Raw genomic sequence first — 26,339 nt, 5'->3', positions numbered from 1 at the left:
TTGGAGTATAGGAGGTTGAGGGGTGTAGATAAAGTGGATAGTCTCAGTCCTTTTCCCAGAGTGTAAAACTAAAGGACATTAAAGGTCAGAGAGGAAAGATTTAAAAGGGACCTGAAGGGAAACTTTTTCACACAGGCTGGTGGGTATATGGAATGAGCTGCCAGAAGAAGTTGTCGAGGTGGGTACAATTACAGTGTTTAAAAGATATTTTGACAGGTACATGGATTAAAAAGGTTGAGAGGGACCTGAGCTAAATACAGGCAAATAGGACTAAATGGATGAGTTGGGCCGAAAGGCCTGTTTCCATGCTGTATAACTCTGACACTATACGAGTACAGTGTGTGTGCACAAGGCTTGCACTGACAACATTATTGCTTTTGATCCAGCTGATTTAGCTGTACTTCCAGTTTACTACTTCTAGCCTTGCTCCATCACACCTTGTATCTTTTCTCTGGTTCTGTGTTGTCAAGAGCCTGTTGTAACCAAGAGTGATAACTATTTCATGTCACGTTCAAAGCTGATTCTAAGATTCCAAGTCAAGTTGAATAAAAGGCATTGGGCAGGAAAAAAAATTTGGTTCACGGGATGAACTTGCTTCATGATCTTCTGTTAATGAAATTTTGAGCTTGCAAGTTTGGTTCTGTACAGACCAGAAAGAATTTCATACCTGATAAGTGACTGCACCTCAAATAACTGGATTTTGTATGCAACTGTAGGAGCTAATTTACACATACCTGTGTTTCACCGACTAATTTACTCAACCAGTTAATAACCTTTGTTGGTTAAGGGGCCTAGTGCTACAGCATTTAGCAAACTGTAGCCTGTCATTGGATCATCTGACCAGGCAGGCAGACCTTGATCTTCCCGGTGTTGTTAAATCACAGGCTCTTCCTGCAGCCAGACCTGTGTTCCACATTTGAACCCTATAATACATCAATAGTTGGATTATACTCTGCAATAATATTGAACTCCAGGATTTGCTGCTCCCTTCCTGGTGCTGTGTATTTTTCTTTCTTTTAAAAAAAACAATTTAGAAAATTTGAATGCTGGGATAAGAGAACGAGTTTATGCTCCTTCTTACTCAGAACTCTTAATGGAGAATCACCTGATAGTATAGTACGTGAGCCATGTGATAAATTAGTTATAAAGGAGGAGGAGTTCTATGACAGTACACTTTTTTAACTAGTATTCCTGACCTGTTTGAAGAACACAACATCTAATTTAACCAGAGTTTCTGCTTGGTTAAAGTTTAGTTATTGTTAAGCTAAAGATCTTTGCCCTTTTAGTTTTGGTAGAGTTTTGTAGTCAAATAACTGCTAGCCATCTCAGTGCTTCCTTGCCCATCCCAAAACAATCTTTCAACAATGATCTTGCAATTGTATTCATCATAACCAAGATTACAATTTGCAGTATCGTAAATTGGTTTGTCTGTAAATGTATTTGAGCATACTCAATGTTTTTGCGAGGAAGTTTGTGTCAAGGCCTGAATCCTGAAATGGAGATGTTTCTCTGAATGAGTTAAATCTCAGATTTAAAATTGCTTATTACTGGGGAGGAACGTCTTGTTTTTGCTGAGAACAGTTGCTTAAAAACTGGTAATTATGAATTTTGATCCTTTCTAACTGGTTTGTCAATTATGACAAGTTCCCCTGTGTTCACTTTAGTTCTGAAGATAATTGTGAACTGGCAGGTTCATCAGCAACAAGAATATGCAGATTTTTAAGATGAAATAAAAGCCTAATTGGGGAAAAAATTAGATTTTAGTTTAGAATACTTTGAAAGGGTGGCTAAAGGTGATACAATAGTAGAAATGGCATTGTGAAAGAAATCATGAAAGATGGTTGGTGTTTTTCTGCATGACAATTGAATACTGTAGATCATAAGATTTGGGACTTGAGTTGACAAACTTTGACGAAAAGATGATTTAACTAATCACAGTTTAATCACTGCAATGGGTATGTGATGCTGTAAAATCTTACAAATCTCCCACTTTATTCATTGCTAGGTGACTTTTATGCTTTTTTAAAAAATTTCCAGGTGTGAATGATGTAGCAAGGCTACATTTGCTTTTTATCCAGCCGTGGATCTGTTGGAAACATTTTAAATCTAAACCCACCTGAATCAAAAGGCACTTTAGAAATCTGAGCACATATTATGGCCTGCTCTCCAGCAGAATGTCTTTTTGACAAGATGTTAAATGAAAGCCAGAAGAAGTGTATTTTACCCATTGCCAAGATTTTAATCCTCCAATCAAAATACCACAGTCCTTGGACTTGTCACATTAGAAAGGACACATTGTATGCTAATTGTGTTTTCTGACTGTATTTCTAAGGTACTTCATTGGCTGTAAAACACCTTAGGAATATGGATCATAAATGCAAGTCAGTCCTTCTAAACTAAACCAATAGGCTGCTCTGTAGGGCATTGTAGTAGGAGAATAACAGATAATCTGGTTGTTTTGCAATGTTGCATTTTTCCCCTTGATACCTGCCACTATCCAATTAATTTTGTTTTAGTGACTTGGAGTGATAGAATGGTACAGCACAAGAATAAGCCCTTCAGCCCATCAGGTCTATGCCGACCATGTCAGTCTAACTAATCCCACCTGCCTGCACGTGGTCTGTATCACTCTATTTCCTGTCTGTTAATGTGTCTATCTAAATGCCTCTTTAAATGTTGCTATAGTATCTGCTTCTGCCACCTCTCTTGGCGGTGCATTCCAGGCACCTACCACCATGTGTGTGAAACAAAAACAACTTGCCTCTCAAATATCTTTTAAACTATCCCTCTCTCGTCTTAAACCTATGGCCTATATATTTGACATTTCCACCCTGGGAAAAAGTCTGACTATCTACCATATCTATGCATTTCATAATTTTACAGGCTTCTGCCAGTTTGCCCCTCAACAGCAGTGAACACAATCCAATTTTGTCCAACCTCTCCTTGTAGCTAATTCAATCCAGGAAACATCCTGATGAACCACTTCAACACCCTCTTCAAATCCTCCATATTCTCCCTGTAGTGTGGCAACCAGAACTCCAAATGTGGCCTAACCAAAGTTTTATACAGCTGCTACTTAATGCCCTGACCAATGAAGGCAAGTGTACCGTACACCACCTTTCAGACCCTATCCACTTTTGTTGCTGCTTTCAGGGAACTATGGACTTGCACCCTAAGATCCCCAGTACATCAATCCTCTTAACAGTCCTGCCATTTACCATATACTTTCCTGTTGACCTCCCAAAGTGCAGCATCTCACACTTGTCTGGATTAAACTCCACCTGCCATTTCTCTGCCCAAATTTCTAACTGGTTTATATCCTGCTGTATCCTTCCTCACTATCCACAGTTCCACCATTTTTTTTTGTGACATCTGCAGACTTACTTATCAGATTACCTATATTTTCATCCAGATCATTTATCACAAACAGGGGTCCCAGCACTGATCCTTGTGGAACAACACTGATTATGGACTTCCAGTCAGATTAACACCCCTCTACCACTACAGAAACACTGCTTCACTACTACCCTCTGTCTTCTATGACCAAGCCAATTTAACAACTCACTGTGGATCCCGCCTGAGTTAATCTTCTGATCTAGTCTACTATAAGACAACTTGTCAAATGCTTTATTAAAACCCACATAGAAAACATCCACTCCACTGTACTTGTCAGTTATCTTCATCATTTCCTCAAACTCAATCAAATTTGTGAGATAGGACTATCCTCACAAAAAGCCATGCTGACTTTCCCCTTAAGTCCATGCTTTTCCCAAATGTAAGTAAATCCTCTTCCATAATTTCCCTACCACTGAAGTAAGGCTCACTGGCCTATAACTTCCTTGTTTGTCCCTGTTTCCTTTCGACAAAGGAACAGCATTGATAATTCTCCAGTCTTCTGGGACCTTGCCTCTGTTTAAAGAGGATACAAAGATTTCAGTCAGTGCCCCCAGTAATCTCCTCCCTCAACCTACACCCCCCCCACCCCCGTTTCCTTATCCTGGGATAAGAGTCCACAAGGCCCTGGGGACTTATCCATCTTAATGTCTTTCAAGAGACCCAACGACGACACCACCTTAATATCGACATGACCTAGAATATCAACATACCCCTCCCTGATCTTGCCTTCCATGCCCTTTTAGATGAATATCAATGTGAAGTACGCATTTAGGAACTCAGCCACTTCCTCTGGCTCCAGGCCATAGATTCCCTACTTTGTCCTTGAGTGGACCTACCCTTTCCTTGGCTATTAATACATGAAATGCCTTGGGATTCTCCTTAAACCTACTTGTCAAGGACATTTCATGGACCCTTTTTAGCCCTCCTAATTTCCTGTTTAATTATCTTTCTGATTCAATTGTATTCCTCAAGGGGTTGTCTGATTTTAGCATCCTAAGCATGGCATATGCTTCCTTTTTGTTTGACTAAACTTAACCTCCCGTTCAAGGTTCTTGAACATTGCCATCCTTATCTTAAATCCTCACAGGAACATGCTGATGCTGAACTCTAATCAGCAGCCTTTAAAGATCTCCCACATGAAATATATGGATTTACCCCTAAAAAAAAGATGCTTCCCATCTACTTTCCCCAGTTCCTGCCTAATGCTGATGTAATTAGCCTCCCCCCTCCCAATTCAGCACTTTCACCCAAGGACCAGTCTTATCCTTTTTCAAGACCAGCTTAAAACGTAGAATTATGATCACTGTTCCCAAAATGCACCTCCACTGAAACTTCGATCACCTGACCAGGCTCATTTCGCAGTACAAGATCTAGTACAGCCCCTTCACTAATTGGACTGTCTACATGTTTCAAGAAACCCTCCTAGATACACCTAACAAATTCTGCCCCAATTAAGTCCCTGGCACCAAGGAGTCCCGGTCAAAATCGCTGACTACAATAACCCTGTTGTTTTTGCATCTTTCTATGATCTTTCCTCTAGATCCCACTGGCTATTGGTAGGCCTATGATATAATCCTTCATGGTGATTGCATTATTTCTTCTGAGTTCTACCCATATGGCCTTGCTGGAGGAGACCTCCCTGTCCTCCCTAAGTCCAGCTGTACCATTTTCCCTGATCAGTAATGCAAACACCTCATCTTTTATATCCCTCTCTACCATATCTGAAACACTTAAACCCTGGAAAGTTGAACTGCCAGTCCTGCCCCCATCAATCAAATTTCTGTAATGGCTACAACAACATAGCTGCATCTACTAACCCAGGCTCCAAGATCATCTGCCTTGTCTGTTATATTCCTTGCATTAAAATAAATACACCTTCAGAGGATTTGAAATAACTTCTCCAGTTCCAGTTCCTGACTACCACATTTTCATACCATTATCTATCTTATAACATTTTTATAAAAGAGGTAAGAAGTGCATAAAATGGTAGTGACAGCATTAATATGTAATCAAATCTGACTTTTTCCAATCTTGTTGACAGATTGTGAATGAAGTAGCATAGATCTTGATTATTTATTTTTTAGAGTTAATTTTTACAGTGTGGAAACAGGCCCTTCGGCCCAATGAACCCACACAGACCATCAACCACCTATTTACTCTAACCCCATGCTAATCCCACATTATTGTCCCCCAGGTTCTCCAAATCATCAAAGCACTTAAGGGCAATTTACAGCAACCCAATTAACCTACCAATCTGCATGAATTTGGGATGTGGGAGGAAACCAGAACATCTGGGGGGAAACTCGTGTATTCATGGGGAGAGTGTGCAAACAGCACTCAAGGTCAGGATTGAACCTGGGTTGTTGGAGCTATCTCCACCAGCTGTGCCATCCAATTTGTATGAGGAAACTGTCTGGAAAGCTAGCTAGCCCTCTATTTTACCCACAATTTTATTAAGTTCCATATTAGCGCAGGTTTGAAAGAAATGCACCGAGATTTTACTGTGGGAGTAACAGTGGGCATCCAATATCTTGATGACAAAGTAGTTCAGTCTGTGGTGCTTGGCAGTGGCATAGAAGAGACCAACATTTAAGTGGCAAAACTATCCTCATCAGCTATAGGTCCACATGACTATATGACCACATGATGTTGCCAGGACTCAAGGGACTGAGTGGGAGAAGTTGCAGGCTGGACCTTAACTCCTTGGAGCATAGGAAACTGAGGGATGATCTCGTAGAGGGGTATAAAATCATGAGGGGCATAGATAGGGTGAGTGGTCTTTTTTCCAGGGTTGGGGAATCAAAAACTAGGGGACATTAAGGTTAAAGGTGAAAAGTTTAATAAGAACCTGAGGAGCAGCTTTTTTTAAACACAGTGGGTGGTAGATATATGGAACCAGCTGCCAGAGAAAGTGGTTATTTAAGATGTATGTGGACAGGTATATGGATGACAAGAGTTTAGAAGGATATGGGCCAAGTGCTGGGAAATGGGATTAGATTGAATGTACATCTTGGTCGGCATGGACAAGTATCACTGAAGGGCCCTTTTCTGTGCTGTACAACTGTACTTTGCTTATCTGCTGGTGGTGTTCTAGTGACTGCACCTCATTTTATTCTCTCCTGACTGGTTATAGAAAGATTCTGCCAACTGTTAGTTGGATTGCTGAATTCCTTCAGTCTTTTTGACTTCTGTGCTCAAATCTGTAGAATGGGATTTAAACCCAGAATCTTTGATTCAGACAAGAGTACTACCAAGTCAACCACTGCTGCCACTTTAAAAATGATTGACAAGTACATCAATTATTTTTTTGTTTTATCATTAAATTTAAGAGCTCTGACTTTAAGTTTAAAAGTGAATAAAGGTGGAGTCCTCAAGTTTTGAGTTTTCAGAAAAATTGTATCACCTAGTCAGTCTTGTGTATTGTTGTTGGTCAGAGTTTATTGCATGCAAGCTAGCTGCCATGTGTTGGTTTATTATTGTCACTTGTACTGAGGTACAGTGGAAAAACTTGTCTTACAAACCAATCTTACAGGTCAATTCAGTACACAGTGCAGTTACATTAAGTTAGTACAGAGTGCATTGATGTAGTACAGGTAAAAGAAAACAATAACAGTACAGAGTAAAGTGTCACAGCTACAGAGAAAGTGCAGTGCGATAAGGTGCAAGGTCACAACAAGGTAGATCGTGAGGTCATAGGTCATAGTCCATCTCATTGTATAAGGGAACTGTTCAATAGTCTTAACACTGTGGGGTAGAAGCTGTCCTTAAGTCTGGTGGTACGTGCCCTTAGGCTCCTGTATCTTCTACCCGATGGAAGAGGAGAGAAGAGAGAATGTCCCGGGTGGGTGGGGTCTTTGATTATGCTGGCTGCTACACCAAGACAACGAGAGGTAAAGACGGAGTCCAAGGAGGGGAGACTGGTGTCCATAATGCACTGAGCTGTGTCCACAACTCTCTGCAGCTTCTTGCGGTCTTGGGCAGAGCAGTTGCCATACCAAGCCGTGCTACATCCTGATAGAATGCTTTCTATGGTGCATTGGTAAAAATTGGTGAGAGTCAAAGGGGACAAACCAAATTTCTTTAGCCTCCTGAGGAAGTAGAGGCGCTGGTGAGCTTTCTTGGCCATGGCATCCACGTGGTTTGTCCAGGACAGGTTGGTGATGTTCACTCCCAGGAACTTGAAGCTGTCAACCCTCTTGACCTGAGCACCATTGATGCAGACAGGTGCATGTACACCGCCCCCTTTCCTGAAGTCAATGACTAGTTCTTTAGTTTTGTTGACATTGAGGGAAAGGTTGTTGTCATGACACCATTCCACTAAGCTCTCTATCTCCTTCCTGTACTCCGACTCATCACTGTTTGAGATACGGCCTACAACGGTGGTATCATCTGCAAACATGTAGATGGAGTTAGAGTTTTCCATCTTGTAACAGTCAGTGCACTTGTTATCCCAATTTTAAGTTCCCACTCCTGTCTGCTGCAAAATCACAGTGCCACGGATTAATTCTGTTAAAACGCGTTTATTAGTAGTATACTGCCAGGCATAATTCTCCTGACTCATGTAGAGTCTTTATTGGAGGTCTCCACGATACAGAGGGGCAGATATTAATTTATACAGTCCTAGTCACACACTTAAACAATGCGACTACACCACTTTCAATTGGGGAGCCTAAGATGCAAAGATTGTTTTAAGACAACCACCTGGTCTTGAGTCAGGAGCTTGCGTTTGTGGTATTTTTTCATTAGTTATATGTATGGTCACAATTTCTTAACTCTTCCTCATTCCCTCCTTTTATCATGATAACCTAGAGGGGTGCCAAGAACAGGGTCAAGAGCTTATTAACAAAGACCTTGCAACAAGTATTTAAACAGGTCAGTACCATGCAGAATACTATAATAACGATTAACACTATTGCTCCATGCAGCAGGTATGATGTCAATGATCCTCCTAATAGCCACCTCAACCAACCCTCCCCTCCTGCAAGTTCCTGCCTAAAGCTATCTAATTGCTTCTGAATGTCCTGAATGGCATGGGAAATATTGTAGGACTCATCCCTAACATTAGTGACACATTTGTCCCTTACTATGGCACATACTCCTTGCTGAGTCAACTGGTAGTCCACAGCATACCTGGTCTGTTGGGCATGGAGTCAAAGTTCCGCCATTTCCTGGTTCACTGTCTCCAGGCCCTTTTATGGTACTGTTTCCCAGCACGGTCAGTCCACAAGTAAGGTAGTTCCGTTTTTTTGTGGCTATAGTTCCTGCCGAAACCCCCAGAGAGAGAGAGTACTCAGAAACCCATAGCCTAATGACGATAAGGGGGAGCCCGTTGTAACAGGATCCCTCCATTCTTCACAGAATTCCTCACCTACTGACTGCGCCACAAGTCTTAGTCTTCGAACATGAGCCTAATGGGGGCAGGGGACTGTGACCGGCCCAATTGTTCCTATTGCAAACCAGGCTGGCAGAGTGGGGGTGGCAGTAGTATGAGTACCATTGAAAAGGAACACATATCCTTCCTTGGCCCGGTAACAGGTTACGTTACCCGTTTGCTGTGGACTGGGCATCTGAGAATACCAAGAGATTCCAGCAACATTCCTTCCATGATTTTTCAGATAATTTTCCCTGGTTAGCCATTTCAAAGAGACATTAGACAATTCCACATTGGTTCTGTTCCCTTCCCCACAAACCCATCACTCTCCTGCAAGTAATTTAACACACCTAGTGGTGGCACACTCACACCCAAACCATCCTTCCCTAAGTTCACACATTCTCTCCATGCAGGTGGTGGTGGCAGCACATGATATCGTGTGCCGTACAATTGCTATCCCACAACCCCATCCTTTACCATCAAAGCAGTGGGGGAAGGACTGGTCGCTAGTTGTGCTACTAGGATCTGTTACTGTTCTTTGCAAACATTTACCTGGCAACCCCTTCCCGTAAGGTCCCTTCTGCTCAATACAGTTTTGTTTCTGAATATTCATATTTTAAGAGAGACCTGGGGTTCCAACTTGGTGTGGCTACAAAAAGACCTTCCACTGATTTTGCCAGGGAGTAGCAAATGGTGCGATTTCCATGTAGCTGCATATGTGATTTATAAAACGAATTTTCCTGTAATGCCAACGCAACAGTACCGGTAATGGTAAGGAGTCCAAATCCTAAGAAACATTATTTTCCTTCCGGCGGCCATTGTTTACAGTCACTCAGATGAATCCAGCGTTCCTGGTCCTGTACTTTCACAGCTGTAGGAATTTGGAGCAGTATCTGGAAGGGCCCTTTCCACCGAGGTCCCAATTCAGGGCACTCCCAATCTCTTACCAGAACTGAATCTCCAATTTCCAGGTCAGGCAACTCTGCATCCTGTCCTTCCCCTGGTTTAAAGGTGCTTTTCACCTATGAATGAAGACACTTTAAAGAGGATGTAAGCTGTCTGAAATAGCTTTGTAGTTCATTCCCCATGATGTTAAGGTCAACCTGGGTGGGGGGCTAGGTGTCAGCATCTCATGGGGTTCTCCCCAGACATCCATAGACAATTTCGGCGGCCGACACTCCGGTGGCCGAGTGAGGGGTAATTCTCATGTGGTATAATGCCAAAGGGAGAACCTTCAGCCAATTTAGACCTGTCTGATACTAATTTAGTTAGTTTATTCTTCAGGGTGCCATTGGCTCATTCTACTATACCCGCTGCCCGAGGGTAGTAGGTGCAATGGAACTGTTGTTCAATATGCAGTGCCTCGCACAACTTATTTATTTTCCCTATGAAGTGGGGATCATAGTCTGAACTTGTATGTCGGGGTACCCCAAACCTTGGTATGATCTCTGTAAGCAATAACTTTACCACCATTGAGGCCTTATTGTTGGTGGTTGGAAAAGCTTCAATCCATCTACTAAATACATCAACGATAACGAGACAGTGCTTAGCAATGTATACACGGTAATTCAATAAAATCAAGTTGTATACATTCAAAAGGACCCCCTGGCAAGAGGGTTTTGCCTGGGGTGCACCTCACCCCCTTTCTCAGCATTGGTTTGTTGGCATATTAAACACGATCATATTTTGCCTTGTACTGCTTCCCCCAGTCTGGGGTCCCACCAGGTACGTAGTAAAATGTTACTCATTCCCTCCTTGCCAAGGTGGGTGTCAGAATGCAGGCAGTCAATAAGCATTGGTAACAAGGTATCAGGTATACATACTTGACCGACTGGAGTAGTCCAGAGGCTATGTGGCGCAGAGTGCGTACACCTGTGCACCTTCCATACTTGTTTTTCTGAGTCAGGGACGTCCCCCTGTAAGTGCTGTACAGTGACAATGTCTGGGGTGCCCTGCACTGTTATTGTTGGCTTACAAGCAACCACCTGTTTTTCTGCAGTCGAAACAATATTAGTGCCCTGGTGTGCTGCCAATTTAGCCTCTGCATCTGCCCTGTTATTGCGCTGTGTTACTAGGGAGGCGTCTGAGAGGTGAGCTGAGCATTTAATGATGGCCAATTTATTAGGGAGGAGGATGGCTTGGAGGTTCTTTACGTAAGCCACATTCTGTAAGGGGCTACCTGTAGAGGTCAGAAATCCCCTGTGCATCCATAGTCGGCCAAAATCATGGGCGACTCCAAAAGCGTAGCGGGAATCAGTACAGATATTAGCTACTTTCTCCTTGGCTAAAATACAAGCTCTGGTCAGGGCAAGGAGTTCTGCTTTTTGGGCAGAGACTGGGGGCTGCAAAGACACAGACTCCATGACGTTGGAGTCGTTTACTATGGCGTAGCCGCAAAGGTGGGTTCCCCATTCAGAAACGGAGGAACTACTGTCGACATACAGGTTTAAGTCTGCTGACTGGAAGGCCTTATCCAAAAGGTCTGGATGAGGTGTAGTCAAAAAGTGGTTTTGCATTAAACAGTCATGTGGTGGATCTTCAAGATCCACAGGTGGGGCCTTTAGAAAGGTGGCAGGGTTAATGGTGGTGCAGTATGCAAAAGTGAGGAGTGGGTTATTCAGGAGTGCTACGTCATCTGTTTAAGCGGGCCTGGGTAAGGTGTTGCGTCTGATGGGAGGTCAGGAGTGCCGTTACGGTATGGGAGGAATAAACAACCACTGACTGTTTTAGGGTTACATTGGAGGCTGCTGTTACCAGGGAGTAGATTGCTGGAAGCATCTGCGAGCACGGCAGAAGTCCCCTAGCAACCAGGTCCAGCCGAGTAGAGTAATATGCCACCAGTCTGGAAACGACATTCTGCCATGTGGTTTTTATAACATGGATGAATGACAATAAAGTAACTTGAACTAATGATGGCTGTAGCGCAGTCCTCCAGGACATTCACAAAAAGCTGAAATGGGCGATCATATAGAGGGTGTCCCAGGGCCAGGGCGCTGTCAAGGGCCTGTTTGAGCTTATCAAAGACCTCCTTTTGTTCCTCTAAGTTCAAAAGGTCCCACGGACTGGCTTGAAGCCAGGGGTGTGAGGTGCTTAGTAAGGAGGGCCACATTAGATAGCTAGCCATTGTCTGCAGAAATTTACTAAACCTAATAAGGCACGCATACCCTTCGGTGTAGAGAGCGGTGGGGTAGCAATAATGGGTGTAATACATTCAGTGTATTTTCCTGCAGAATTTTGCTCATTTTTGGCCCAAATGCAATGCCTTCCTGTTTATTATACTTTGGGCCTTGCACAGTTAACAATCCTGTTGATTCAGATAAGACCTGTACTTTGATCTACAAAATTATGCTGCAGACTTGCTAAGCATCAGTAAGGTTTGCTCTCTTAGAAAGTGGAGAGAAATGGCTAGGCTAATGATGCCATCCAATCATTATTTAAGATGTTTACTTGGACATCATCTGTCATGCAGTTGCTTGTATCTGACCTGTGAGCAAGTGTAATATTTTTGAGTGACGGTGTTTTCCAAGAATAGCCACACATTTGCCACTGAGTTAGCTATTAATGTGTTTCTGCTACTGGTCCAAGTATTAGATCTCAAAGTTTTTTTCCCATAATCAACTGGCTTTCTGGTCCTGGCTCTCTACAGTATTTTAAAATCTATGTTTATAGACCCTCTGCAGCAAGATGCAAAGTCCCCTTTGTCACATGTTTTGCCTTGCACAATCTGGAAGTGCAAGGATAGCAGGTGCAAGGAAAACCTTCACCTCTAAGTTCCTCTTGGGTAATGTACTGGTTCAGACTTGGAAATGTTGCTGTCCAGCATCACTGGCTCAAAGTCCTGAAACTCCCCATCTAATTGTACACTGAAAGGACCTTCAAATATCTGTAGTGGTTCAAGAAAGTGGCTTTTCACCACTTGTTCAATGCTAACTAGATCTGGTAATAAATGCTGGCTTTGCCAGTGATACCAACATCTCATGAAATTCCTTTTGTGCTAGTTTGGCTTTTTCAGTCAATTTTTGAATCTTTCATTTAATCTTCACAGCATGGGGTTGCAGTAGTAAAATTACATTCATTAAAACTAAAAGTAAAACTAAATTTACTGAAATGGGATACTTAATGGGTCACCCAGAAGGGTGATTAGTTTGGTCTTCATTTTTGCATTTTTGAAAAATCTGGCAAAATGTTTATTTTATAACACAGTTGATTCTGAGCTCAAAAGTAACATTTTGAGGTAAACTGTCAATGAAAACATCTTTTATTTGAAACAGATTTTGGCATATCCTGGATTGGATGCAAGACTAGCAGTCTCACAATTTGGAGATAATAGGTGAAAAATTGATGAAATGAGCCTTTTTGTATCATCAATCTATGTATGGAAACCTTGTGTTTTCAAATAACATTGCTTAGGGACATAATGTAGATGAGAAATGAGAGAGGGTAAATGTAAGTTTAATGTTTTTCAGAGTAAAAAAAACTTTTCATCATAAATCTCTCCAGGTGACACTCCTGCAACAGATGTAGCTGCCGTTCATATTTATTTATGGAACTGATTTCAGTGGAATTAGTTCTGTAATGTAATTCAACATGATATGAAACTTGCTGTCTGCAAACCCAAGTGGATTTGGGGCGAAAAAAACAGCAAGCACTGCAGTTGGTAGAAAATAGCGAATGTGAATTTCAAGCTAACACTTGCTCACATTGTGCAAAGTTGCATTATCATTCAGAACTGCTATCAACCACTACTTTGGCCAAGCTGCAGGAATGGACTCAGTGTTAATTGCTTCTGGTGATCAGCATTTATTTTTCCATGACAGAAAATGGAACTTTCAAGCTAAAGTTTGTCTTAGTACCTCCAGTTGAATGAAAATCATGTTTGTATTTAAGCTGTACTTCCCAAGATGGTACTATTTCTTAGATGCCATTTTAGTTTTGAATAACAATTTAAGAAATGGAAAAGGGAGCAAAGTCCCCTGTATAAATACAGTATTTAATTCTGGGAGATAATTTGAAAACACGCAACAAATAAAACTGTTTTTGTATCAACAACTCCATTAGTGTTTTTTTTTGTATCTAGTTGAAATGTTTGAGTTAGACCTGTTGATGCAGGTTGTAAATCATTTCCCTTTTTAAGAGTTAAAATGACTAATAAGCAACTTAGTCCAGCACAAATTAAAAAAATTCAGTACACTGTACTTTTGATGGTGATGTGCTCTTTGTTATCTACCATGGTGAAAGGATTGAGAGCTGTAACTGCAGCATTCCTGTAATTTTCTTTGTCACCTATCAATATTTTTGAATTATGATATAGGAATTAAAATGTGATTGAGAAAATACATGTAAGAAATGAAGATAGGAGCATTAGATTCGTTTTTAAGGCTCTCTAAATTAGCGGTTGTGCCTTTTTCCCTTCTGAATATGAGAAATATCACTCCATTATTAGAGGAATAATCCAGGTAATGACAGATTTGTAAGTTTAACATTTGTGCGCCAGTTACTTAAAATGTAACTTAAAGTTGAATAATTATGTGATTTGAAAACTTAGCAAGAATTTGTATAGGCCATATCTGACCTAAATTAGTAGACCTTTTTGTTGTGGAATGTAGCAAGGACCATTGATACCTATATGTTCTTGGAGTCCTACAGCACAGAAGCAGGCCCTTCACCCACTGAGTCAGCACTGACCTTCAAGCACCCATTTACAATAATCCTATATTCATCCCATGTTCCCATCAGCTCCTCCCAGATTCTACCACTCACTGACATACAAGGGGCAATTTATAGTGGCCAGTTACTCACCCCATATATCTCTTGGATTGTGGAAGGAAATCAAAGTTATCAGGAGAAATGCATGCAATCGTGGAGACCGTGCAAACTCCACACACAGGTCAAAATAGAACCTGGTTTGCTGGAGCTATGAGACATCCATATTTTAATTGGAAATGCAAAAGAATTTGGTTGTTTTGGTGCTTTTTTTTCATGCATGTGTACTAGCTTTCAATGATGACAAAGCCTATTGAAATGTATGCTTTATCTTGATATTCAAAACTGAGGAAGTTATATTTCAGGTTTACAGAACTTAGCTAACATATCAGCATTGTGTAATTATATAGCACCTTTTAATATAACAATATATCCTGAGGTGTTTAACAGGAGGCATAACAAATAAAATTTGAGACCAAATTGCAGAAGTAGGTTTTGGGACAGATAAAGACTTGGTTATAGAGAGATGTTTCAAGGAGGAAGGAAAGATGGAAGAGTTTGGGGATTTCACAATTAGTAGTTTGGCATCATGCACATCCCCATCTATAAGTGCCCGAGTGGGAGAATAAATATCCCATAAAGTTGTGGGGCTGGAGATTAGGAAGGGCATGATCAAAGTCACAAGGGTTTTCAAATTTTAAAATCAAGGCTTACTGAATTGTGACCCATTGTAGGTTAGCAGAGTTGGTGGTCAGTCTTAGTGTGAATTAGAATAGAGCAGTAAAATTTTGGTTGGCCTTGAGTTTGAAGGTTGAGATGGGGAGGAGGTTGGCTGGGAGTACAGAAGAGTTGAGGCAGGGGTGAAATCAAGCAATACTGTGGGAGTGGCAGTTGTAGTAAAGGCTGAGGCTTGCTTTGAGGTCATTTATGCAGTTCAATATCAGAAAGCTACTAGAGAGCAAGGTAGAGTGAGTGGCAAGGGAATACAGTTTTTGACTGAAAGCAATGAGTAGAAATTGGAAAGAGAAGCCAGTGCAGATAATTCTCCAACTAAATAGCTTTGTTTTTTCCTCAGCACCAAACTTCGAACTCTAAATTGTCTTTGGAGAAGGTATTATACAAATGTGTCAAAATTATGCAAGAGTTTCAAGGGTTAAATTAGTGGGAGGTTGAAATGATTTTGAATGAAGTTAGATGGAAATTACTTCCCAGTAGTGGACATGTACTTTTCTCCAAATCAGAACGTTGGCCAATTGAAACATTCAAAGCTAAAATCAGTAGATTCGTGGAGGAGGTTTTGAGGAATATGGAACAAAGTTGAGCAGTGCTGGTAAAGAATTGCGATATAATTGAATGGTAGGGCAAGCTCAATAGCTAAATAACCTACTCCTGTTGTGTTCCTGAGGGGTAAAAGTTGTTATCACAGGTTTATGTTGCATTAACTGTAACATCCCTAATTGATATACAGGTATGATCACGTGAAGCCGCTAAAGCAAGGATTGTCGGAAGTTCAGAGTGGTCCTACACCATTGATCCCGAAGGATTCTGCCACAGCATCAGCTACTAAACTTACTCCACTTACCAAATTAAATGGTGAAATGAGCACAAAAACAGCAGTGATTGAGGAATCCAAACCTTCAACAACAAGCTCAAATCTGGAGGACTGGGTTAATGCAGCAGAGTTTATACCTGGACAGCCATACTGTGGACGAAGTAAGCTGATTCGACATGTTTACATGCTTGATACTTAACGAAATAAAAAAAACAAACAACCCACTGTAGTATTTCTCAGTTTACTGTATATTTCAATATTCAACATTTACAATATTTGTAATGACCAGTTCCTTATCTACTACTTTACAAAAAAAGCAAGGGCTTCTCTAATAGGGCTAGGAAAATGGTTCAGATTTGATTTCCTTGAGTTTTTGGTTTTATTTGCTGAGATTTTTGTGAAAATGGAGGTTGCAATATTCAAATTAAACCAGCACAACCATCTGATTTATATTAGATATAGGATGGTAGGTTATATGACTGTCTCTCAAAATAACCAATCTGTATTTTCCCCTGTGATACAAAATTGTTTTTGTGAAGGGCATTTTTTTATTTTGCCCCATTACTCCTTTAATGAATTCCTCTTAGAAAATATCATGTACATAAGGTAACCATGGTGTAAAGTCAAATCAAATTGAAGCCCTCACCCTTGTGAGACTAGTGATGTAATGCTTTCAGGAATAAATGGGTAAAATCTTTTTAAAAATTTTTCCTAAAATCCATCTTTGCATGTTACTAAGCAAAGTTTGCTTATTTGAGGAAAGAAAAATGCTGCAAGTACAGACTGGTTTATAAACTTCCATCCTCAGTTTCTTCTGTAAGAAAACAAAAGGAAGGTAACACCAGAAAAATGCCATGATACGTTTTGCAATTGTGGTGCAGAGTAGAACAAGCTTATTAAAGATAGTGCAGAGCCATATGTCATGTCTTTGGGTATACAGAACTGCTTTACCTTGTGAAAAGAATATTAAGTGCAATCAAAGGAACAGAATGCTCTGGTATATTTCTAGGACCATTGAGGGGATGGTGTGGAGGGAGGTGAATGAACACCAATTAGTGAAACCACCTGTTTGTTATTGGCTGTTGTCCATAAGTACAAAATAAATGTATTTGGGGCACTTGTGAAAATCACAGGAAATGGTTCCTGTTTTCATGAACTCCAACCATGTGACATTTTAATTAACCACCCTTGGAAATGGACATCTTGTACCATCCAATGAAATAATCTTGAAGGTTGTGGTGGGCTTTGTATAAAGTAGCAGAAGAGCTGTACTTAAATTTTAAACTTAGTCCCGCACAAAGGATTTATTCAACTGTTAGGTGAAAATGCTGTCAAGGTTGGAGTAGCTGATTTTTAAAAAAAAGTGAGGTGACTTCATCAGGCTCAGTTAATGAAATGGATAACTTATTCACAACTGTCATCTTCAAATTGTAACTTTTTCAAGACTTGGTGGTTGTGTATAGAGCATGATATATAGTAGCTTTTAGCTGTTAAAGACAACTTTTTTTTGTTGTAGTATTTATTTATTTATTCTTAAAAAAAATCGAGTATTTATTGAATTTGCTTTATTTATGGTTCCCAAATCAACCAATTACTATTTATCTTTTAACATCCAATTTATAGTGAAACTACAGTAAAATACTATAGATGCTGCAGATCTGAAATACAGAAAATGCAGGGCAGGCAGTGTGTGGAGAGAGAGAGATACTAAAATTGACAACTTGTCAGTCGCTCTCTCATGTAAATTACTGAACTTTGAACTTTACAGTTCCATGTTTGTACAATGAGGCTTCTAATAAAACCAAATAACATTCAGTAATTAAAAAATAGGTTACATTGAGAACTATATCTAAAATGATTACATTTGTTTATAAATTATACATGCTTAGGGTGGCAGGAATGAACTTTTTGACTGAAAAGACTAGTTACAATATCCAAGATGAATAATTTAGTGATGTTTTAAGCTAGCAATTTGTTTTTTTTTAATCAAAGTAAATTCCTTCTGCCAGTAGCTTTTGCTATTTAAAAGCCATCAACATGTGCAATTCATTTTAAATTTTTGTCCAGAATATTGGTGTATAATGAACATAAAACTCCACGAGGTAGATAAATTAAACAATATTTCCTTTTTCCCCAAAAGGATTCTCAAGTGCCTGATCCTGTGTGACTGCTTGTGGATTGTCAGGTACTGAAGCAGACCTGATTTGTATACATGCTGCTGTTGAAACCAGGAGGGGAAACTGCAGCTCCATTTTTCCACTGTTCACCTAGTTTCAAGAGTTATGAGCTTTCCTAAAATTTTGTTTTTCACATTTAACAGGGAACAGTTTCCCATAACCATATGAATCTGGTTACATTTCCTGGTTACATTTTTTGGTTATATTTGGCAATTACATTTTTCTTTTGAAGTTTCCTTTCCTATAAAAGAAATGGCACACCTTTTAGGTCTTTATATATTCCATACCTTCCGCAGCCAAAAGGCAGCAGGCTTCTTCAAAGAATACTTCGAAACTGGCAGCCTGGATATGAAGTTACTCAGCTGGATTCTTTGTTATTGAATACTTGAAATTTAATAACTGTTGAAATTAATAGCAGTTGTCTCATACATGTGTCATCTTCACGTTGATTTTAATGAGGTGTAATCTTTGTGACCTTCTAGAATTAGCATTTTCATGTGCAGAGACAAGTGTGGTTATTTTTAAAGAACAAGCTTATTTAGGAAATTTTTGTGAACTTTGACAACATGATTTGAAACTGTAAATTGTATGAGAGGAAAGGAGTATTGTTACATTGAACTGTATTATTCCATTTTAAGTATTGAGAGAGGATAGTATGATCAACTAAGGACCAGACTTGTATAGTCTGATGTACCTATGGAAGTTACTGAAGAAATCCTAAAAGGTGAGACTTCAATTGTCACCAGTGTTAAAATGTGTCACAGAAAGTGGAAGTAAATTTTTAAATTTGTATTTTTGATATTTTAAAAATTATCCATTGAGTACTATTGTTTTTAACTAACTTTGTTGGTTATGCAAGCTTGTCTAGGATGTGAAACATTTTTCACTTTGGCAAGACTTCAAGGAATCAGAATAAAATTAATTTGTTTTTGAGTTTAATGGTGGATTGTAATTCATTCAGCTGTTTGACATTTAATTTCACTGGACAGCTTTCTGTAAAAAGAGATGATTTCCATAAGAATTATTGCACAAGCACCTTTTGACCAGTTGCATATATTTGACAACTGGTATAGGAAGCATTTATTCACAAGCATGATTGCAACAAGTTGTAAATAAGGAGACAGCTGGATTGAAATAGAAGACTGCAATCAAACCATCTATTAGAATCATGTGCGTTATTGCTGTTAAGTCGCACTTTATTTGACTACCCTGTTCTGAATATTTTCAAGTGCTGTTTTTCCTTTCTGGTCAATTACCAGGTTTCTTTGCATTCCAGGTGTGGTTGAAAGTTGTGGTCTCCGCAGTATGGAATACATAACCTCCTTGCTTGTGAACTTGCTCTTGAAGTGCGTCTTTCTTGTTTTGCAGTGCATAGAAATGGCTATTTGTTTTGTCTAATTTAAAATGTTATGTTTACTAAAATAATGTTTTGGCAGTTTAAAAGTATTTTTGTACAAAAGATGCATGTCTTAAGAATTAAACTTTGTCTTTACAGTTGTAAAATGCACAATCATATTTCACTTTATTACATTCCTTATACATGTAGTCCATTTTTGTCTTCCCTGCTGTCTGGTATCTAGAGTGAGTTAATCAGATCAGCCTGTAGATGCTTCATGACTTGTGTTGGTGATTGGTCGGACTCTGAGATGAAGTAATCTTTCACACCAATGCCCTCAAAACCCATGTAAACAACTGTTCAGATTTGTATTTAATGTAATCCCTATTGCATAATATGCGTTGTTCCTTTATTTTGCTCAAAACACTTCTTAAGTGGTTTATAAAAAGCTTAAGTTACTTTGAATTTTTCCTTATTTTCATCTCATTTTGGTCAATAGGAAGGGTTATTAGAAGCCATTTTCAGATATGGGTGGTAATACAATGAGTGATGTAAATTGCAGATTGATTACTGTTAATTTGGCATAAATTAAATCAGCTGATGCCTCAGATAATAAATCTTACAGTTTCAATGTAGGAAATAAGCTGTATATTTTGGATTCATTCTGCATTTTGATTAGAAGCTATTGACTTTTAGCCCTTGAACTATTTTATGAGTGTCAGGTCAAAGGCAAGAATTAATTTGCATAAAAATGTACGATCAGTCATGAAATTGTTATTCTGTGCATAATATTGTAAGCCCGTGGCATGATTTGATTTTTGTTTGTATAGACCTTAATTATTTTAATGTTTTGTAGAAGAACCTAAATCTTTAACTTTCTTATAGCTTTGTCCTCTTCCAAAATAGAAGGGGTTGGAGTGGGATTACAAACCTGAGGTCTATGATGCAGTTAATACAGTAGCTTTAATGTAAATTTTTGTGCTGAGTTTCTTCAGTGTCAAATCAGAGCAAGCACTTGTCATTAAGCAATAATGTGATAATTTCACTACAATGGGAATAGCAAACTATGTTTGTACCAGCACCACTCATTTTGTGACCACTGTCCAGTAAATTGCTGGAAAGTAATGCCTTGAAAACATTGAAGTGATGGCTCCACATGCATCTGATCAGCAACTTGAAAATGAATCAAACTAGAGTAGTTCAAATTGACAAGATTCACATAGGATGTTTTTTTTCAAGCCATTTGATGAATCACTGGTTGGATTGTTATACCATTCTCTTGTCTCTTGTTCCTGGGTTTTGGAGTCCACTTCAGAAATATGGTACTTCAGCTTCATTAAATCAATGCCATCTGAAAGGATGTTGCCAGCTGAAAAGATGTATACTTTCAAGCAGGATAATGATGGTAAACATTCCTACTCATTATGGATTTGTTTAAGGAGGCATTAAACTATGTACTGGAGTATAACTCCCAGGCATCAGCCTCTAATCAAAATTTGATGATACTTCCATGGCATACCTCTGGCTGAAAATTCATTGAATGTATTTGTTCAGGCATTGGCTGTTGTTACCAGTTGCAACTTTTCTACCTAATCATCAATGGCTTATTCAAAAGAATTCTATTTTGGATTTTCTGTATTTTTAGATGTATGCAATTGGGAAAGTAGTACATAGACACATTTGCCTTTTTGGCATGCGTTTGGCTAACCACAATACACGAATCTGATTAGAAATCCAACAGATCTTTGTACCATTGGGATAATTTGCCAAAGTCTATTTGACACAGAAGATAAATATGTATTTGTTCCCTGGTAATAAAGGAATTTGTAGCTAGAGCTGATTCTTTGACTTTTCTGGTGTCAGGTTCCCCACCCCCATGAACATCCAAAATAAAAAATATCAATGTTAGTAAATATAATCAGGATGTTACTGGGTTTAATTATGAAGAAAAGTAGCTTAAACTTGGTTTGGATTTTCTTATGGAATATCAAATATGGAGCAAAAGATTTGATACAGTAGATAGAGAAATTATTTCCTGTGTAAAAGGTGGGAGGAGAACTGAGGGGAATAAGTTTAATGCTGCTGTCATTTAAGTAGGAAATTGGGAAAGGTTTTTCACGCAAATATGAAATTCTCACCTCAAAGGTTGCAGTGAGTATTATAAGACAAGTATCAGTATATTACAAATGCAGTGGATGTCTCTTATGGTATTGATTGGTATCCAGGTGCATGGAATTGGGTACCGATCAGCCAGGATCTAAATGAATAGCAAAGACAGCTCAAAGGACTTGATGGTTTGTTCCAGTTCCTTGGCCCTTTCTCCCCAGAGTTTCCCTACTCTTGACTTTGCTTGCTGCAGGTTTATTGTTGCCTTCTCTCCTGCTCTCTCGACTTTTCATTTCTCAAGCGCATGTCAGTCCAGATTGATTATAAAATAACTTCTGCCCTTAATGTGTGGTAATACTCAAATGCATATTAAAAGCATAATCTTGCAACAGTAGTGAAAATTAAGACAAAGTGGCCATTAGGATTGGTGAGCAAATGTTTGAACTTGGAGGGAACTTTTCTCAGCAAATGTCGTGAGAATTTTTTAAATGGTGGCTTTGGTGAAGCAGGAATCAGTGGATATCAGTGAGCACTGTAATGATGGAATGGGTTGGTTATTTTGTGGTTAAGGGCAGCAAAGTTTGGATGAGCTCAAATTTGTGTAGGATGGAGGTCAGCCAGTCAGAATAACTTTGGGCGTAGACAAATGGGCCGACGACAAAGGTGGTGGTGACGTTTTTACATTATGGCACCAAAGGCATCATATTAAGGAATAATTGGAGGCCTCCTATGGATCTTTGGGTGGCTGCAAAGATAAATGGATGAGAAGAAAAGCTTTTGTAGGAAATCCCTTGACTATGGTTAGTTTAGCCCTGAGCAAGGTCTGTCCCACCAAGTCAACAAACAATTCCCCTTCAATGAATAGATATCAAAGACTAGTGAGTAGTACAAGAAGAGATAATACACAATAACCTTAGTGGATGTCCTTTCTGAGATAAATTCATGCCATGGCAGGGTTAGAAACCTGAATAGCTGTTCCATTAAAAGAGTTATTGAAGTGGAATAATGATTCGTTTATATAAAAAAAAGTCTTGGAGAGGAATTGAAGGATAAAAATTTAAAAAAAGGACTGGATGCTGGAAATATTCAGCAGGTCAGCAGCATCTATGGGGGGGAAAGAAACAGTAAATATTTCGGGTCAAATACTCGTTAGGTTGGGAAGCAATTTGTAAGAAGAGGATGATGGATGTTTTGAGATGGGTAAGAAATGCAGCTTTAAAAAGGAACACGAAATACCCAAGGAAAGGTTAGGACAGCTAATGTTATGCCCTTACTGACTGAAGGATGGCTAATGTCGTACCTTTATTTAGAAAGGGTTGGAAGGAATTCTGAGGGATAGGATTTGCAGGTACATGGATAGGAAAGGTTCAGAGGGATATGGGGCAAACACAGGCAAATGGGGTTAGCTTAGGCATGTTGGCTAGTATCACTGAGTTGGGTTAAAGGGCCTGTTTTCATGCCCTATACACTATGAATCTATTTATTAAGAAAACTAACTGTTCACAATGTCAGTTAGCATAAGGGTGAAAAAGGAAGTCTTCAGTTTAAAGGGAATGGCTTTGAGAAGGAAAGAGGTGAGTTGCATAAATAAGTTGATTTTGGAGAGAACATATTGGAAGATAAACTAGGCAATGGGGCAGGTTCAAGGCCAGAACACAAGGAACCTTGGGGGTGGTATTTGACTTAGTGAAGTAGTATATACAGGTGATCCAACTGTTAGTAAGATCCTTGTACACTTGTTTGGTGAGGGAGGAGAGATCAGGGAAAAGAAAATTTAAAGTCATGGTAATGGAGGAAAAAAGCTGCTGCTACCTTTTACATTCTAGAATGATTCTGAAATGTTCATGGGGAGCAATGATGTGGCTGAACTATGAGCAGCTTAAACCAAGATTTATTCAAATGTATGCTGGTATGAGAAATAATCAGATTAAGATGAGTTGAAGAGACTAAAATATTAAGATGAAGATGATTCCAGCCATTTCTTCTCTTTTTTTTTAAAGCAGCTAAGATACTCCAAACAATCAGAAAACTATCCAGTCCTGATGCAGGGTCTCAACCTGAAACATCGACTATTCTTTGCCTCCACAGATCCTGCTTGATCCCCTAAGTGTTTTGTTCCAGATTCCAGCATCTGCAGTCACTTGTATCAATAGTTGGAAACCATCATGGGTTTAGACTCTAAGTTTTGCTGATAATCAGCTGAGCCAGCAGCCATTTTATCTTGACGCTTTTTCTGAATGTTAGTTTCATCATTTTGGATATCTACATATAGAACAGTATGTCTTTAAATGAAGGCTTGAAGTTAGTATAGTGACAAAAAATAATTTGACACCAATCAACAGATAGTTGTTGCTTTATAGGCAGTTGTTGCAGTTGTACTTCACAGTACCACGTATGGGCTTTGAGTTTTCATTTCCATTCAGAGACATGCAAACAATTTATGAAGTTTAAGATACACTATTTTTGGATGCAAGTGAGATTGCAATCGTGGAAGGAAACTCTAGGCCTCACACTCAGTCTGCTCTTAAATGAGTTGAGTATTTTTGGATATCACAATTTTTATAATTCAAGTTTTGCTTCTCATATTGCTTGTTAATGGTCATTGGTTATGAATCGACTAAAGTCAAATGCTACTCCTCTGACACCAAAGTGGTCAACAAAAAATTAAATATTGTCAATTAAAGAAATCTTCAGGGTTCTTATCAGGACTTTGGTATTTCCATAATTCAGCATGTCAAGTTTTGAAATTCACTGATTGAAACAAACTGTTTATCAGGTAATCAGCGCAAGCTCAATCAGAGTAGTTGAATATATATTGTGATCAGTCAATGCAAAATGTGTGCATAAGAAAATTGTTTAAGATTGAGATGATACTGTTACTTTAGAATAATGTGCAGTTAAGTGTTTTGTTACTCTTTCCAACTTTCAAATAATTTAAATGTCAGTTAAGCCCAGGAATTGATAAACTGCACAAAGGCTATACAAAATTATGATATATCCTTCATTTTAAAGAATGTCAAATATTAATCAATTTCAGGACTCATCTGTTCTGATAACAATTACTAACATTGCTGATTATTTTTAAATCTCTTCCTAATACTGGAATGCTGTCAAAGCATTTATTCTTCAGTTACAGTAGTGGACTTAGAATATTTTTTGTCATGTATATCTCAGCCAATATCATTTTAATAAAATGACCCTCCAGCAACTTCATGGTGCTAGTGGATGTGATTGCCCAAAGAATTCTCCAGCCTGATTTCCAGTCACAGACTGCAGTGGTCTATCATGGAACTATTCAACTGCTCATTAAATGCAAATATGCTTTCTACATTTGAGGAATAATGTATGAGCCTCATGAGGTAAGAAAGCATCCTCCAAATATACAGTAAGGTTTTCCTTTAAATTTAACCCTTTTGAATAAGTATTTTAATTTGGTATATACTGTTTAATGTTAAAACATCTATGGTTCCAAATGTTTTAATAATTTTTATGCACTCCACAAATTACTGACCATCTTTACTGTGTCATCTTTGTAAATACTATGAAGGTTGTTTGGGAACATTTGGGTTTATGGCTCAGTTTTGAGTTGATTTTTATTACTTCATCTGTGTTACGTAGAAATGATCATAGGCCTTCATGACTCACTTGACTGAATTACCTTTAGCTCAGGCTTTGATTTTGTTTTCAACCAAAAAGGTATTGAAAACTAAAGACGTATCCGTATTATAAGGGTCAAAGTGTTCTAAACCTACAGTAAGTATTGAGAGACAATGGCTGGGAGTGGTATTTAAGTTTGCTTTTAGTGTAACAGTTTTTGTTTTCTTATTTGTAAAGTGGCTCCTTCAATTATGATGTAGCAGCATGGATCCATCCATAAAATGTTAAGTGTGCATCAATATAGTAATGTTTTATTTATAAAGCTTCAGAAATGATCATAGCTGTTATTTTTCTTTGATTTAATAAAGAAAGTACAATCAACATCCTGTGGTTTATGCTGCTTTTATGGATATTGATAATTGATGACAATACAGTTAGGTCTGAATGGCCCAGGAAGCTGTGACTCTGGAAACTTATTCTTTGGATCCTTGTGTTGCAAAATCTTGGAGAACAGCTGAGCTTTCGGGTGAACCAAATACTGTGAAGGACAGTAAAAGCACATGATTACATGCTGTAAAATCTGATATTGATGCATAACAAATGCTTCCTTTTGATGTGATAAGTTTGAATATCAGCTGTTCCATCATCAGCATAGTTTGGCCTGTTGCTACATTTTGGCTTTCTGCTATTGTGTATATACAGCGTCCTTGCATTGCAGTGTTCCTCCATACTAGGGGGGGGGAATTAAGTTGTTATCTATTTAATTGTAGAACTTTGGAATCTTCTAAAATAACACTTCACTCAAACATCTGCTTGAAATTAAACCAAGGAATTGAATCCAAACCAAATAATAAATCTTTTTGGTATAAATAAGGAGCTAGCCTGGGTGACAGAAGGAACTGCAACAGGCCTTGTAAGATTTGATCCAACAAGAAATTATGGAGGATAGAAGATGAGGGATTAGTGAGCTACCAGCAAACTTTCCTGAGCTTAACAAATGTAACAACTCTGGCCAGTTGTGATTGAAATTTTGCAGCCCTGGTACACGTGGACAGGAGTCATATACAAGCCATACATGATCTTTTTGTCTGCTGTTTACTA

General features: G+C 38.9%; 1 protein-coding gene across 1 annotated transcript in view; it reads left to right on the top strand.

Annotated features, from left to right (window-relative positions):
- The window catches only part of mkrn1 (makorin, ring finger protein, 1), a 79,640-nt gene that overhangs the window by 28,123 nt on the left and 25,178 nt on the right, over positions 1-26,339 (top strand). Inside the window, exon 3 of the mRNA XM_052029863.1 lies at positions 15,939-16,183. Coding sequence (XP_051885823.1) covers positions 15,939-16,183 — 245 coding nt within the window. The remainder of the gene's footprint in view (positions 1-15,938; positions 16,184-26,339) is intronic.

The sequence above is a fragment of the Pristis pectinata genome, chromosome 15, assembly GCF_009764475.1.
Source record: "Pristis pectinata isolate sPriPec2 chromosome 15, sPriPec2.1.pri, whole genome shotgun sequence".
NCBI classification, from domain to species: domain Eukaryota; kingdom Metazoa; phylum Chordata; class Chondrichthyes; order Rhinopristiformes; family Pristidae; genus Pristis; species Pristis pectinata.
This window is presented reverse-complemented; position numbering and strand designations above follow the sequence as displayed.